The sequence below is a fragment of the Polyergus mexicanus genome, unplaced genomic scaffold (assembly GCF_030449975.1).
Source record: "Polyergus mexicanus isolate NDT 795.1 unplaced genomic scaffold, iyPolMexi1.0 SCAF_7, whole genome shotgun sequence".
NCBI lineage: Eukaryota > Metazoa > Arthropoda > Insecta > Hymenoptera > Formicidae > Polyergus > Polyergus mexicanus.
In genome coordinates, this window is record NW_027223327.1 from 2788674 (window position 1) to 2804538 (window position 15865).

The 15865-nt window shown below is 33.8% G+C and overlaps 1 protein-coding gene across 7 annotated transcripts; it reads right to left on the bottom strand.

The window, feature by feature from the left end:
- Positions 1–4148: 4148 nt before the first annotated feature.
- Positions 4149–15226, bottom strand: LOC138935040 (uncharacterized). 7 transcript variants are annotated; one of them, XM_070299301.1, is made up of 6 exons: positions 14839–15226; positions 9857–10344; positions 6810–8401; positions 5458–5729; positions 4804–4934; positions 4149–4630 (listed from the first exon to the last, which is right to left on the bottom strand). In XM_070299301.1, exons 3-6 carry the CDS (start codon positions 7057–7059, stop codon positions 4429–4431), a joined length of 855 nt encoding a protein of 284 aa, XP_070155402.1. In that variant the 5' UTR covers positions 7060–8401; positions 9857–10344; positions 14839–15226; the 3' UTR covers positions 4149–4428. The 7 variants fall into 7 exon arrangements, with proteins under 7 accessions (XP_070155402.1, XP_070155401.1, XP_070155407.1 ...); XM_070299300.1 differs by having other exon boundaries at positions 9513–10344; XM_070299306.1 differs by lacking the exon at positions 9857–10344 and having other exon boundaries at positions 6810–7227; positions 15086–15226.
- Positions 15227–15865: the final 639 nt, after the last annotated feature.

Below are 15865 nucleotides of genomic sequence, written 5' to 3' on the forward strand. Positions count from 1 at the left end.
CGTCGAGAAGTATCGTATTCTCAAGGTCATATATTTGTCGATACAATTGATTTTCGTGCTCGAAGGCTGAGACAAAGGGATTTACGGTGGTTTCATCAAAATGGAGTGCCGAGCCGCGTCTACTGTGATTGTCATATATATAGGGGTCCTTGATAACACTATTTACAGGATCTTCCATATATAGCATCGGAGTCGCTCGTGCACTTATTAAGCTCGTGCCTCTCTATCTTAAGCGTCTTCGACCTACATTCCACGTGCTTTTCTATCATCTTAAGCGTAGATAAGACCCACTCTACGCTCTAGAAGATATCGATTCTTTCCGTTTTCTTACCTCAAATTCCAAAACATTAGTAATTAATTTTTCATGGTGTGGGTAATATTGTATGAATATGATAATTGTGATTATAGTTAAATATTTTTGATTATACAGATATTTTGGATAAAATAAGACTATGTCAAAAAGAAAGATAATTTAATATTTAGATATAAAAATTTACAAAATTATTCGTTCACGATAATCAGGCAAATTTTGACCTTATCATTTCTTATTATCGGATTTAAAATCTTTCATTCAATAGGCAGCCACTTTGACACTGAGTCACCTCCACTCCTCGCCTATATATTTTTTTGATTACTACATTATTATTATTATTTCTTAAACATTGTCAAGTCCATTCTAGTGACTCTTAAGTTCATAGAATATACAACACCTTGTAACAGGACATTGTCAGGACTATCACAGATCGTCGCGTCTCATATTTTTCCGTTATTATTATTTTATTATTCTCTCTATTTCTTTACTTAAATTTTAAACACTATTTTAAAATTTATTTTATTGATTGTATGTATATTTTTTAATGCTATATGTTTTTTGAGATTCTTGCAATTTGCTTTTGTTAATAAATTAGGGGACATTTAACTTTGGCGATGATATGAAAATATTTCTTGAAGATATTTAATCATACAAATATTAAGATCTTTCTTGGTAAAACCCGAAAAATTATTAAGATTATTTCTTTTTGTGTTATTGATAAAAATATATCAATATTAAATCAAAAAAGTCAAAATTAACTAAGTGAAATATAGTTATTTCTTTTATTTATATTTTATATTATCGTGAGAAAATAATCTTTTGTTTGGCAAAATAGCGAAAGATAAACAAGCGCGGATAATAATTTAGACCGGGGAAAGATTATATGTATATATTGCACGAAGTTTATTATACTATATATTTCTTTCTCTCTAACACTACTTATATAAAATCTTAATTAACGGGACACGATATCTTAACAAGAATTATCAGAGTTTATGCTAGTTTAAATTTAATCTTAAATTATAATATGCATAATAAAATAATAAAATAATAAAATAAGTAAAAATGTTATATATAATATATATATAGAAATTAATTTTTGTCTTTTTTGATATAAAATCTTGATTCTTCACGAAGGTATTGAAGGAAAAAGCGCTTTTTATTCTTTACGATTTTATAGGTATAAATTTTCGACGAAGTTTAATCTCTTTTAAAAAGTCAATGTTTAAAAGAGAGCATCTCCGAAAATAATATATATTTAGTGAACGAGAAGAAGCCGGATAAATAGGTTTGGTACAAATTATCTGAAAACCAATTACATATTTTTATTTTGATTAATCAAATTTATTTTTACGCAGAGAAAAGTTAATTATTTAGTGCTAGAAATCGAAATTTATTTCTGGGCAAACATGATCGCGTTAGAGAATCAACTCTTGGTTGAACGTGACATAATAATGGTTCATTGGTCCCCTCTTTAATTTGTGTATTAATTATCTCAACCGTACTTGATACAAAATGTATCAATTAACATCGCGGATCAAATAGTGGTTCATTTACCTCATGACACGATTTAATTTTATTTTAAAATAATTAATCTCATGTGAAGAAGCGAAATTCAACGCATCGTTTTCTGAGCAATTTAAGTTTAGATTTCGGTTTAATTAAGATTTTTTAAAATTTCTTTTTCCGATTTTTCTTTTTATAGCGAAAGAACGGAAAGTGGATGGAATTCTTTATCGATTATCCAAGATCACTTTGGATCAGCCACGTAAATGTATCTTATCATACGTTCTGTTGCTCTTGTGTTTCTAAGGCAGTGGGCCTATTCTCTGCAGATAAAAACGAAATGTAAAAATTTTTTAAATGAGAATAAAAACTTAAAAAAAAAGAGAAACAGAAAATTGAGATAGAATACGTAAAATATGTAAAACGGAAGTCTAAAGCCTGTTATAGACAGTAATCCAATTTTATACTAAAGGACTTATAATATTAAAACCGATACGGAAAATTCTCGGCGATTACGAAATAAAATCGAAGCTACTAAAACTGGAAGCCAATTTTCGAGTCGAACGCAAAACAGCGTGTGAATAATTGAAAAAAAATCTTTCGGTATTTTTCTCGTAAGTGTAATGTGTGTATACGAGAGAGAGAGAGAGAGAGAGAGAGAGAGAGAGAGAGATGTCGCAGGGCTCTCTTCAGCTTCTGACTAACATGTGTGAGAGCAATAAAAATCGAAGTCAAGGAATCCACGTGATCTGAAGAAACCTCGAGATTTTTTACAAGGTAGGACCTGCGACCACAATGCATTCAGGTATTGTTCTCCCAGTTATAATCTGTAACTGTTGTATCGTGCGTCTTTTTTTTTTTTTCTATTTCTCACGATCTTCCCATTGTAAATTTCATTTTAATTTTTCGTGCCATTGAAATGGGTATTTGAAGAGAATCGAAATCAGCATCATGGAAAATTTTTATAACTGTCAAATGATTACGCGAGTTGGCTTTTGAATTGTCTCTTCTATCATTATTTATAGAGGGTGTCCCATTTTAAAAAACGCATCTCGATAATTCTTTAACGAAGCATTTTTAGCAAAGATATTTCAGACGCCGTCTTATGTCCCTCTCGAAACCACACAACTTTTGTCTGAAACATTTTTGCTTCGTTGAAGAATTATCGAGGTGCGTTTTTCAAAATGGGACATCTTGTATATTTTATATCGTAGAGTGTCTTTGAAAAAGAATGTTTTTCTTCATTGCAAAAGCACTCGTTACGAGCCTTTTATAACGCATGCGTTAAATGAGAATACAAAATTTTGCAGATTTTTAATTCGTCATTTTTCTAACACGATTAGTAAAATATAATTGAAATTTTCTTTTGATACGCCCTTTTTTTTCATCTCGTTATTCTTCAAGCAATTATAACGTATGCGTTAAATAAAGTATTATAGTAGATAGATCTACTCTGGGCTGCATTTCAAGATTCCACTCACGATCGGCCAACATTGTATAAAACCAGAGTAAGCTGATTCGAACAGATTCGAAATAGGAAATAGTGAAAAAGCGTAATGAGGGACTACGTCTCGTGTACCCTTGAAATCGCAATAGCGGAATTTGCGTTTTACAAGGATTCTAGTTAGACGCGATCTATGTAAATTAAGACTAAGGGGGTTTAGAGAAATAATATTCCTCGCCTATCCATCTCAAAAATGAGGATCGTCAGCGTCTGATCGCTTTTTTTTTTTTTTTTTTTTTTTTTTTTTACAAACATGCTCTTACACACGATATATTACTACGCGTTCTAAAGCGATCGCGGGTCTTCTACTTTAGAGTAGGGTTTTGGAATACAACCCTCTCTGGACTATTATAACGAGCGATCTCACGTCTATTTAAATGTAAGTTTTTACGCGTTCAGCGTATTATGACACATTAGCGTTTATCATATAACTGACACATAAACTGAGATACAAAACTTATAAGTATATAATGCCTTAATGTTAATGATAATATCGGAAGCGTTATTGTATAATTAGCTGAGACAGGAAGGGGCGAGATACTTGTGGGGGAAGGAAACCAGGCCAACACACAAAATGCCGAAGACGCGATCGATGTCTCCATTTTGTTCGCGATATTTGATATTTTCTTATAATTCCAATAAAATGAGAGAGAGAGAGAGAAAGAAAGAAAAAGAAAGAGTGTGTAAGTGAAGTGTGTCCCATAGCGAATTGCTATCTAAAATAGTTCAAGCTAGATGTCGATGTTTGTAGCAGATAAAGAACAATGCAATGCAGCATATTGTAATTAAAAAAATTAAAAACTCATTAATATCACTGATTTTTTTTATTCACCCAGGCTTATATATAATACAACTGTTATATATAATATATTACAAGGAACACACACATTGCCAAAAACATGTATTATCAATTAGTTAACGTAATATTACATTCTTGTCCACAAGAGAGGGGTACAAATATAAATTTTTGAATATTATTAATTTTTCCATCTCTCGAGATATAAAATAAGAGATATATATAATTTAATTTAAAGACATTGCGAATTTTATACGAAGGGCGGAAGTAATATAAATAAATGCTATTTTATATAGTTTTTTTTGAGAATTAACGAATTGAATTAAATTTATCGCGATGTTTAATGCCTGTTAGGACGTTGTCCGAAACCTTATGCATTTTTCTTGTCACTGGAATGTCGCAATCTCTGTAAAGTACATCGCAATCGTCTCCCCGAATTCCCGCTGCACCTGCATCCCTCACAAGACGATCCCAACCGGAAGGTGACTTGAATGATTTTTCTATATCTCTCCTACATGAAAAATCATAAAGTGAATTTTTAATGAGAATCGAGTATGCAGGCAGATATCATTACGTATATTTTTATTAATGAAAAATTTTTTTTTATTTATTTTATTATTATTTTTCTGTAGGTGTATGAAACTTTTTCAACAGCGTTATCTCACATATAACGACGAAACTTACGTCAAGTGCATCGCCAACATTTTGCCCGGCGCGCCCAAATCCCTAAAGAGCTTGCGATTCTCAAGACAGATCGTCCTTTGTATGCATCGTACTCTAGCATCGTTATTAAGAATCTCCTCCTCCTCGGGGGTCTGAAAGTTCGCGGAAAGTCTTAATCTACCGTTGACGCACGAAAATTTTTTTTCCTCGCAGTACGGAATTCGTGATTTATCCTAGCAATTTTGCCCAATCAGCGGGAACGAAATGTTTCATCACGGTGAGTGAACTTCGAAGTCTCCAGCAAATTTTCTCGGCTATATTCGAATTAGATTCAATCTCGTTTCCTTGACAAACCTCTAGGAAACTTGATGTTTATAATTTGCCGAATTTTTATTTTTAAATTTAAACAATTCTTATAAAAATTTAAAGAATTTCTTCTCTACAAATATTTAATAAAAAACTCATATATATAAAATATATATAAAATTATTCTAAAAATATATTCTCACAGAAATAAATGAATTTACCTTATTAACTTCTTATACGGGAATTTTTTTTTTTTTTTTTTTTTTAATTTACATTTAAGCTTTATATATATTAATTTAAAAATTCTTATTAAATTTTCAATCAAATCTTATTCAAGGATTTAAATTAATAACATTAGAAATGCCGTACCATTGAACGAAAGTCACGCGTAGCATAGACATCCCGTTTTTGCCTGGATGATAACAGGTCGATTATCGCATCTTTTCGCTTAGTAGAGCTAAGGGTGTTTTGTATAATCGCCAAAAGCAATAGGAGACCGATGAAACTGACCACTACAAGCTGTTTTGATGAAGGAACAACGGAATGGTCTATCGAGTGTGCCACTGGATATCCAATGTTAGGATATTCGTATCCATACGGCATATTTTCGCTTCTATGATGCAGAAACGTTGGTTGGGACACTGAAACATTTTTTTAAGCATACGCTCTACAAGCGCCGAGGATACGAAGAATCCAATTTTAAACTTATACACACTTATATAACTTAATTTTAATATTACACATATATATTATATTAATAAATAATTTAACAAAAAAAAAAAGACACAAGAAAGAAAATAATTATTTCTCGTCATTCAAATGACGAAATTAATGTGGCGGATTAAAAATTCATGTCAAAATTAAAAAATGACCGAATTTTTGCAAGAAATTATATATACATTTTAAATTTTGACATCGGAATCGTGTTCAGTAATTTAAAACATCTTTAAAAATTGAATTAATATAAAAATTTAAATCAAATTAACTGAAAAATTTAAATAAACGTCATTGATATTTATTAAATACATCTCCAATGAATTAATTCATAATTTTTTCATAAAAAAAAAAGATCCCATATTTAACTATAAATATTCTATTAATTATAATTGATAAAACAAATTCCTTTTTAAGATTAAAAATTGTAACATAATTTTTTTAACACGTCACCTATCGTAGCTGTAAGATGCCATAAAATATATAAAAACAGCTTTTTTAGAACTTCAATTCCAATAATTTCTCAAAATTGCGACATGATGAAGGAATAATTTGGTAATGACAAAGAATCATATTTATTAGTGTAAAAATGCTACAGGAACTGATTACTCTCTTTCTTGCGTTGGAAAAAAATTATTTCATATCAAACCGTATTATAATTCTACAAAATATTTTCCAACTACTTTCATGATATCACTTCCTAGATAGAGCCACAATTTTCTTCAATCAATTAGTTTCACGCAATTGTACGGCTTCTTCTCTAAAGAACTCCAATTTTCCAAGAAACTACAACAGACAAATGTTCCGCTCGAAACGCACGTTATTTTCCCTCGCGTCTATAAGCAGTACGAACAACACACTCCAATTCCAAAATGACGTGTCTCGGCTTTGTGGCGCTAACGCGACGACCGAAATGCGACACGTTGAGCTTGATTATAGCCTCGCACAAAGGATAAGTGATCAAACGCGACACCGTCTTAGCGTAACTAAAATAGAAAAATCTTTACTAGGGAAAAAGTAATCCGAGGGTAGCTGCGGCTGCGGCTGCGGCTGCGGCTGCGGCTGCGGCTGCGGCGGCACGACGAGGGTCGTAGGGATTGCTGCCCGCGTCATATCCGGTTGATAGATTGCCGGCTCGATTTTGCCTCCCATCTCTAAAGACGTGCCATTTCCGTTAAGCGGGAACACCATGGTCTTCACATCCTGGGCGGCGATTAAAGCCGCGAGCGTGCCGAGCAACACCGGAAGTATCGTCATCCTTTCGCGGTGACACTCTCAATTCGCGTTGCTCGGATTGTCGATCGGCCTTTTTTTTTTTTTTTTTATCCGAGAGTTCCTCCCGGAGTGTGGCAATCGCGTCGTCGGGACACTTGATCGTGTATGCGCGAACGAGGACATAAATGACTGACGAGATGTGTCGCGGATCTAAAATAGCGGTAAAGCCGCTCGGTCGCGAGCGAATTCCCCTTTTTTTTTTTTTTTTTTCTCGTGACCACGTCGAATTCGACACAGTCGAGACAACGGAAAAAATGGCGAGACGGATGATTTCGGGAGAAACGACCGGGGCGATCATTCGGCCCGTTGAACTGTCTGATGAGTTTACGGAGCCGCAATCGTCGCAATGAGCTGATACACTTGGTTCCACTGTGCCGGGAGGATGCACTTTCCAGAAATTATCTTTTTTTTTTTTTCTTTCTTGACGAGGGAATAGCTCATAATTGTGCGAATATTGTTAAAGCCCTGAGCCATTCGCAGGGTGATTTTTCGAAGAGATTATTCGATTTATAAGATATTAAAATTACTGGATGTTCATTTTTTCCAAGAAGATATATGATCGGAAAAAAAATTGCAATATTATTTCAGTCTAATATAATTATTAGTAATAATTTTTGACTATCTCTGGCAGAGAAGGGTACGAATAGATGCTAAAATTTTTTATTTTACTCGATATATGCTTCTGAAAAATACTGACTAATATTATCGAATAAAGAAAATTATTTTCCCAGATCGTTTGACAGCTCAATGTCTCATTAAATCCATGTAGCTTCGCGTCCTGAATTCCTTTTCCTCGGAAAAATGATGTGACCGATAAGATTATTGAATCCTTTCGCGATGCTTTCACTGAGAGCGCAATACGATCTCTATTCTCTACAATTTCTATTTGAATAATTTCGAGAAACTTTAATATCCTAATCGACAAAATTTTGTGACAATTATGAGAAATCCAGAAATAACGAGGAACAAGTATTTTGACCTCGTTGTCAAATGGATGATGGAACTTTCGCGTCAATTTACTACTGAATTTGTGAAGCTCTTGCCACGATCTGACTTAAAATGCTATAAAAGAAAGAGAAAGAGAATGTGTGTGTGGAACTATGTTGCATAAAGATATTCCAGTAACAAGAGAAGCGAAACGGAGGGTAGATCGGTCGGTTTGGCTAGAATGCAAGGGGTTGCTATGGCGATGGGACAGCAGAAGGTGGGGTAAAGGGAACCCTGGGAGGGTTTGTCTGTCTGCAGCCCTTCTAAAGGGGATGACGTTCCGTCTATAGTTTCTGCTCGCGTCATCACTTGTCAGATGTAACGCAACTTTAAATATCTAGAAAGCAATATCCTTCTTATCATATGTTTTGTCTTATTTTGTTTCTTCTATTCAATAAATATTATATATGTACAATATATATAAATTCATATAACAATACATTTTACATTATTCTTAATCCATATAACTATATATTGTATTTATATATGTAACACTTATAAGTGTTAATAATAATTATAATTATATAATAATTATAATTATAGTTATATTATTAGTATAAGATATTAGAATTACTGAATGTTTATTATTTTTTTTTTTTTTTGTTAAATCTGTAATCAAAAAATAGATTTGCAATATTATTTCAGTTGAATATGCTTATTAATAATAACTGGCACAATAAAATTTGACAAAAACTTTAGTAATTAATAGCGATGATAATTTAATTTCAAAGACAAGAATATTTTTTTTTCTTAGATGAACAGCTAAAACAGACGGATTATTCTCAATATCTTCTACAGTTCGTTTATTTTCTAGTTCTAGATAGAAAAGAAAATAATTCACACTCCAGGTATCTCACATCACTTATGTTTGTCTGCCGTCGCGACACATGGCACTTTGTTCATTATTCACATCTACAAAGATTTTCATCTTGCTAACGCGAGAAGAGCTTAGTTTTTTTTTACCGTTAGTAGGCGAAAAATAATTACGGTAATGGATATTATAAAAGCAATATCTTAAAAGATGTATTGAAGAAAAGCAATAATCTTAAAAGATCAAAAATAATACGTTTGTAGAATAAATAATAAATATTAAAAAAACAAAAAGAAGAGAGAAATACAATACTTTACAGGAATAGAGTTAAAGAATATTAATTTCTTATTAATATTATAAGATTACATATTATTTATCTCTCTCTATTTTTTTATTCTATGTTACAGGGTATTTTATGATTTCCGAAATCATTTTACGAAAATGTTTGATCAACGTGAATTCATTTTGCAACAATTATTAAGATACAAATGCAAATTTATCATTTATTTTTGAACAATTTATGTGATTTTTGTGTTATATATTTTTAATGTTTGATTCTTTTTCTGTTTTCGACAAAATAAAATGTTTCAAAATTTTTTTTTCTATTTACTTGCACCGTTTATGGGATATTTCTTACTTCAAATTTTTTTCTGTGAATCGTATGTCGTTCTTGGCATTTATAAATTGTCGTGAAACATCCTATATGAGCGCGTGTATGTATAATATTCGTGCCCGTGTCTGTTACACGGCCGGTTCTTGAGATTAGCGGGAAGAATATACAGTATTTGCTCCCGTCTCGCATCGTCTATCATTTCATTGCGGATAACAGAAGGCGTCCTTTTTTTCAGAATCGACGAACATCGTGGCTACGTATCGGGGTCACATCGATGGACACGCCGCGTGAACGAGCCGCGATTTTACGCCAACGCGAAGCGAGTGAACATTATATTTTTAGCTCGCTTTTGCACTGCCGACTAATACCTGCTATTTTTTTATCAGCGTCCAATAGCGAGCGTTCTCTCTCTCTCTCTCTCTCTCTCTCTTCCTCTGCTCAGAGCGGCAATCAGAGAGGTTCGTCACGCTCCATTATCCGCTCCGGAGCGACGCCCGACGCTGATTTTACACGTTTACAGCCTCTCTTCAGGGCTGCGGATACCTGGATAGAGGGATAACGAGAACGCCGCCGTACGGTCGATTAATTATAGAAAAATTGTGAACAAGTAAGGTAAATACAAGTAGGACATGTAGAACATTATCGATTGCTTCATTTATCCTGTCTTTTGGATATTTCGGCATTTCTCGTAAATATCATCGGTATGATAAGAAAGTTTACGATTTATATGAGTCACACATTTCGAACGATGTTCAGACTCGCAGGTCTTTGTTTATTTACTTCGAGGACACGCACGTTTGTTACAAAAACAAAATCCTCTTTTTTTTCTCGCGTTGTTAGTGCGAGATCTTGGCACCTATATCGTTTAAAGGAATATAATTTAATATATTATATATGTTTGTTAAAAAAAAAAATATATATATATATTTTTTTTGGGGGGGGGGGAAATATAAAATAATCTGACTTGATCTGTTTAATCGATTATATCGCGTCTGATCGTATATAGACTCTACTACTGCGTGTAACAGGCGACTTTCGTTCAGAACTATTTCGCCAAAAAAAAAGCTTTCTCTTTCTCTCTCTCTCTCTCTCTCTCTCTCTTAAGATATTTAATATAGAATTAATTCTCGAATAAAAATTCTCTTCCTTCAGTTTTTAGATATTTAACCAATTCAAAAGGGATAAAGGGGCTTTCAAATTCAAAACCGTTTAATCGGACACTTGCCGCTTTGCATACATGTCAGAATTTATACAGTTTAACATCGCGTTTAATATCCGGAATCTTTTCCTTGGCTCTTGAACGAGGAATAGTTCGGCGTTAATGGGACAATCTGAGATCGTCTGGCCGCAGTTCAGGAATGGAATATCGTCGAGGATCCATTCGGGTCAGGTGACTTGGGAAATTCCTTAAAGCCGAGAGATCTCGGCACGGTTCCTCCTTCTCCCCCAGGAATCTATTTCCCTAACTTCGTGAAAAAATCTCTCGTAATTTTTCATCCCTCCCTGCCTCCACTGTGTTTCAAGCTAATGCAGTTTTATATGGACTACTTTATGTGTATAATTTTATTTTCCTTTTAATGGAATTTAATATATACGAATAGCATAGCCGAGCCATGTGCTCGCACAATGTGCTTGCGATTGAATTAATGAAATTAAATGCAAATTGAATCTAAGCGATATGTAAATTTACAGACCAAAGATACAGACACGAAAATTTTTACTTCCCTTTTTTTTTATTAACGCTGCGAGATAGTGAAAGAAACCAGCTTTATTGGATGATAAACATTCATGTTTAATTGATATAAATATACATGTGTGTGAAAATTATCTTGTTAGATATATTGAAATGTTTTTCAGAGAATATGTCATATTGGGCGAATCGAAGAAACTAACAAGAATTCTGTTTTTCAACGCGAGCGAGAATAATATTATTTCATTATTAAGTGTATTTTAAATCCAAGAACAAATCGATATGCGCAGCCGCAATCCAAAGATTTATCTTTTAATAAATAAATACTCGTCATCCAAGTCTCTCTTTCTCTTTAGTGATCAGGAATGGACCTTCATAATGAATCCTCGTTATTGATCGTTACTAAATTGAGAGAAAGACATACATACGTATCTGCAGGGAAGCCTCAACCTATTTAATTCCTGCATAATTGTCATTCTGATTATCGTATATAGAAGCTTATGAATAAAAAGTAATAATAGCTTCATAATTGAAAATAAAATTTGTTTTTTTATGTTTTCACTTACGCGAGTATCGTTACTAATATTGTTTTTATTTTGCTATCCATAATTATATTAATTATGATGTTGCAATAAAATTTTGATTATAAGTTTAGAATTTTTTTTTTTTTTTTTTTACTTGAAAATCTTATTTTTAATCGATTATAATTAGGTCAATATTAAAAAATGCAATTGAGTTCAAACAACGAATTTCGAAATACTTGAATTAATCGAAATTTCAAAAGTCAATTTTTTACTCATAAATCTCTCTTTTTCTTTTTGACAACTTGCACATATCTTGTCTGAGAATGATAAATTACGCTTTAAAAATATATGCGATAGATTACTAAATTAAAATCGTGTTTACAGAGATTTTATATATATATATGTATATATGCTCTCTCTTTTGGAGACTTTTAAAGAATTTTTATTATTTACTCAATTTTATTGATTGATGGATTTTATATAAATTTTTATAAATAAAAATTGCTAAGAGAGGTATTACATTTAAGCAAATAAAAAATATATTATAAATATATATACCTAAAAAATTTCAAGAGAGATCCGAAAAGTTAAGAATTCGTATATCGTTACTGAATCTTCGCGATCGCAACAATTGAAGGAATTTATTTCCAATTCATCCCAACGCGAAAGCAGCGGGAATCGCGACCTTCCCCAATGGTCTCTCGCACATTCACGAGCGCGACGCACAATGCGACATTATTACGCGCTTCCACGCCATACGGTAAAGTCGCCTGGCACACCCGGTTCGCGCTTTCACGAGTGGTGTCCTGTCAGGCCTCTGTGCCACACGTGCGCATTTCCACCTGCCCGCGTTCACCACCCCTATTCATCGCCCTTCGAGGCTACGCTGATCTTGTTCCAGCTTTCAAGAAAAGCAGGTTACATGAAATTTTCACCCCCACCCGGAGCACACACGACCTGATTATAGGATAATATTTTAAAATACATATTATTCGCTTTATTCATTTTATCGAGCGACTTCGCATAATAAAATTTATATAACTCTCCCTTAAATATAGAATAGAAGAAAATTCTGCAGCTTGTAGAATTATTGTCTACCTTAAAATGTGTGTATATGAGAGAGATAAGAGTAATCAAACTTGCACATATATACAATATGCATCTCGACGACGCATATACAAACTCTCTCGCACACATATAAATTCTGATATACGTTATAAATAGTTTTATCGAGGACAGGGATTTTTTATATATCGGCATTTATATATTATTTTATGCAAAAATAACTAAAGTGACCTCAAAGCCATTTTATATCAAAAATTTACTGTTCTTATAATTTTTCAATTATCTTACTGATTCGATTGTGGCATAAATTCAAGGAAACTAATGTCACGTGCTCGGAAAATAAAAATAGTGAGCTGTAATTATCAATATTGCTCGCTACAGAAAATTTACTGCATTTTATTGAATTTCATGCCATTGATGTTATTGTATTATTTTCTATTTTTTGATATTCGTGATATAATTTTTTTCGTTTATGTACAATAATACAATTTTTTTTATGATATAGATGTACGTAATTATCGCGATAATGCATTTATATATTAACCCTTCCATTTAAAAACTACATATACTTTTTATAAATCGCTTATTTAGCCTACATTTTTCTGTAAAAGGAGAGAGAGAGAGAGAGAGATTAGAATTGATTCAAATGTCTAAAGGAGTGAAAAAAAAAAAACAATATACAAATAAATGACCACGACATGATGCAATTAAATTTCATCAGCGTTTATAAAAATACTGATATCTTAATTCTTAAATTGACTATATAGGTAGTGTCAGTAGTTTGTACCTGAGATTTTTATTTTTACAATCAATTACGTGCATTTCAATTTCTCGTTCATTGTTTTCCTTGGAAAATAAATATTTGAACTACATCTAACTATAAAACAATCTTTGTAAACATTTTTATACCATTTGTCCGTGTATTTCAGAAGTAAACAGAATATTTTCGTATAACTGCGAAGAAGCTTTCGTGCTATTTCAATGTCAAAAAAATGGAAAGAAAACATGTGCTAGATGGAAAGAAATTTTCATATATCACGCCAAGAGATTTGTTACTCTGATAGTGATATTCGATATACAGGGTGGACCTAATGTTTTGGCCAGATTTTGAGATTTTATAGGAAATTTAATTCTGAACAAGATTAAAAAGTTGACGCCCAAAAATCTCTCCTGTATATAATACGCGCGCGCGAATACAAACTATAAAGAAGTTCAAGAATTTAAAAGATCATGTAATTTCAATTAGCACATATGGCTGCTGTCTGAGGAATTTTTTTTTTTTTTTTGCTATTTTCTTAGAAATTATTATTTTGTCAAATAAGAATTTATTAGAAAGACGTTTGTGTTGAGAGGAAACAAAGAAAACAATAACGAAAATTTTAATACATCGCTTCTAGCGTTTATATTATAAAACGAATAAAGTAAACTTGGATATTTATATTTTCAATAAGGGCTACATATCGATATATTAAAGTTCTATAATGAGAATCGCGCAAACAAAAGCTAATACGAGAAATATCGAGCGCTTCGAGAAAGCTATGCGACGAATGTTCGATGCGATTAAAAAGGACATAATAACACGTGGAACTGAACCATCTATTCAGCAGGAATTTAAAGAAAAAAAAGAATATAAACGGCTTTATGGCGGCTTTATAGTAAATATATTAACGATAAAAATTTTATCTACGTATATAATCTGACGTTTAAAATTTGACGTTAATTTGACTAACGTCAAATTTTAAACGTGTTTTCCGAGAAATTATTTTGCAAATTTGATTTATAAAAATTTATTTCTATTATCATTCTATGTATTTATTGTAAAATAACTTATTATTAATTACTAAAATTACATACTGATTGTCTAATCAGCCTTCTCATACAAATGCATTTCTTTAACTTAATAGAAACAGGATGAAAAATCTTTAGTATTTGAAAAAAAAAAGATAATATAAATAGTGTTGCAGAGATTAACACATGAAATATTTTTTATGAAGTCTTTGTCACGTAGAAGATTAGGTAAGTAGCGAAATGCAAAATCGGGATTTTGAAATTTAGTCGGATATTCTCTTACAGAAAGAAATATTCCATGTGCAATCTCATCCTCTCGCGCACTCGTTTGTCGCCTCCAAATACTCCAGGCTGTTTTATTATTTAACCCCCGCGACTTTACGGAAAGGATATTCATTTCGTTTCGTACACGAACTTGAGCGAGTTTCAATATTTACTTGCCGACCGCGTTTATTTACGTCGGGACGCCGCGCGCGTCCCACTTTCATTCATTTTGCCGCGTCCTGTCCCAGCAGAAAATCTCGACCTACGTTCACGACTCGTCGGTGAGCCCCTCCTGGAAAGTATCTCCAGCGGAGGCGACTCTAGCGGTCGGCTCAGTCTCGACCTGTCCTCCCGGGGGTTACCCGGGGAGGGTTACGACGGACGGAGAGAGACGTTTGGGCGTATACACAGTGGTACCCGCGATGTACACGCAAACTACCCTTCCTTCTCACCCTTCTCGACCAGGCCAGTCCACCACCCTCTCTCGTTCTCCGCGTCCCTCCGTCCTTCTCGTTCCCTTTCCGTCTCCGACACCCTTTCCGTCTCACCTCGACGATGCGCTCCCACTCGATCGCTCTTAGCGCACCCTTCCACGCTCCTTCTCGTACCCGTTCCGTCGCTCTCTCTTCCTCCCTCGCGGATTTTACTCGTCCACTTCCACCCCCGACCATCGACGTTCCGCGTTTATCGAACCATTGCGCGCGCACGGATAACAGTAACGGGGCGTGCTACGTCTTGGTTGGCCGTGGACGTAGGTGGTGGACGCACGGCCGACCGACGACGACGAGAACGACGGCGGCGACGTCGACGTCGTCGAGGACGAGCCCAGCAGATTGTCAGCGAAACTTGCCGCGCGACGAAGAAGAAGAAGAAAAGTTCCGTCTTCACGCAGTGCGATCAGTCGTTCTCGAGAAAGCGCGCGTGTTGTGCCACAACATTCGCAGAGTCCGCCGTGTAGAGCTGTATCCACGCACATCATTGAGGAGATCCTACGAGTACAGTTTCGAAGGTGACCTCGAAGACCGCAGCGAAACGCGAAATCGAGA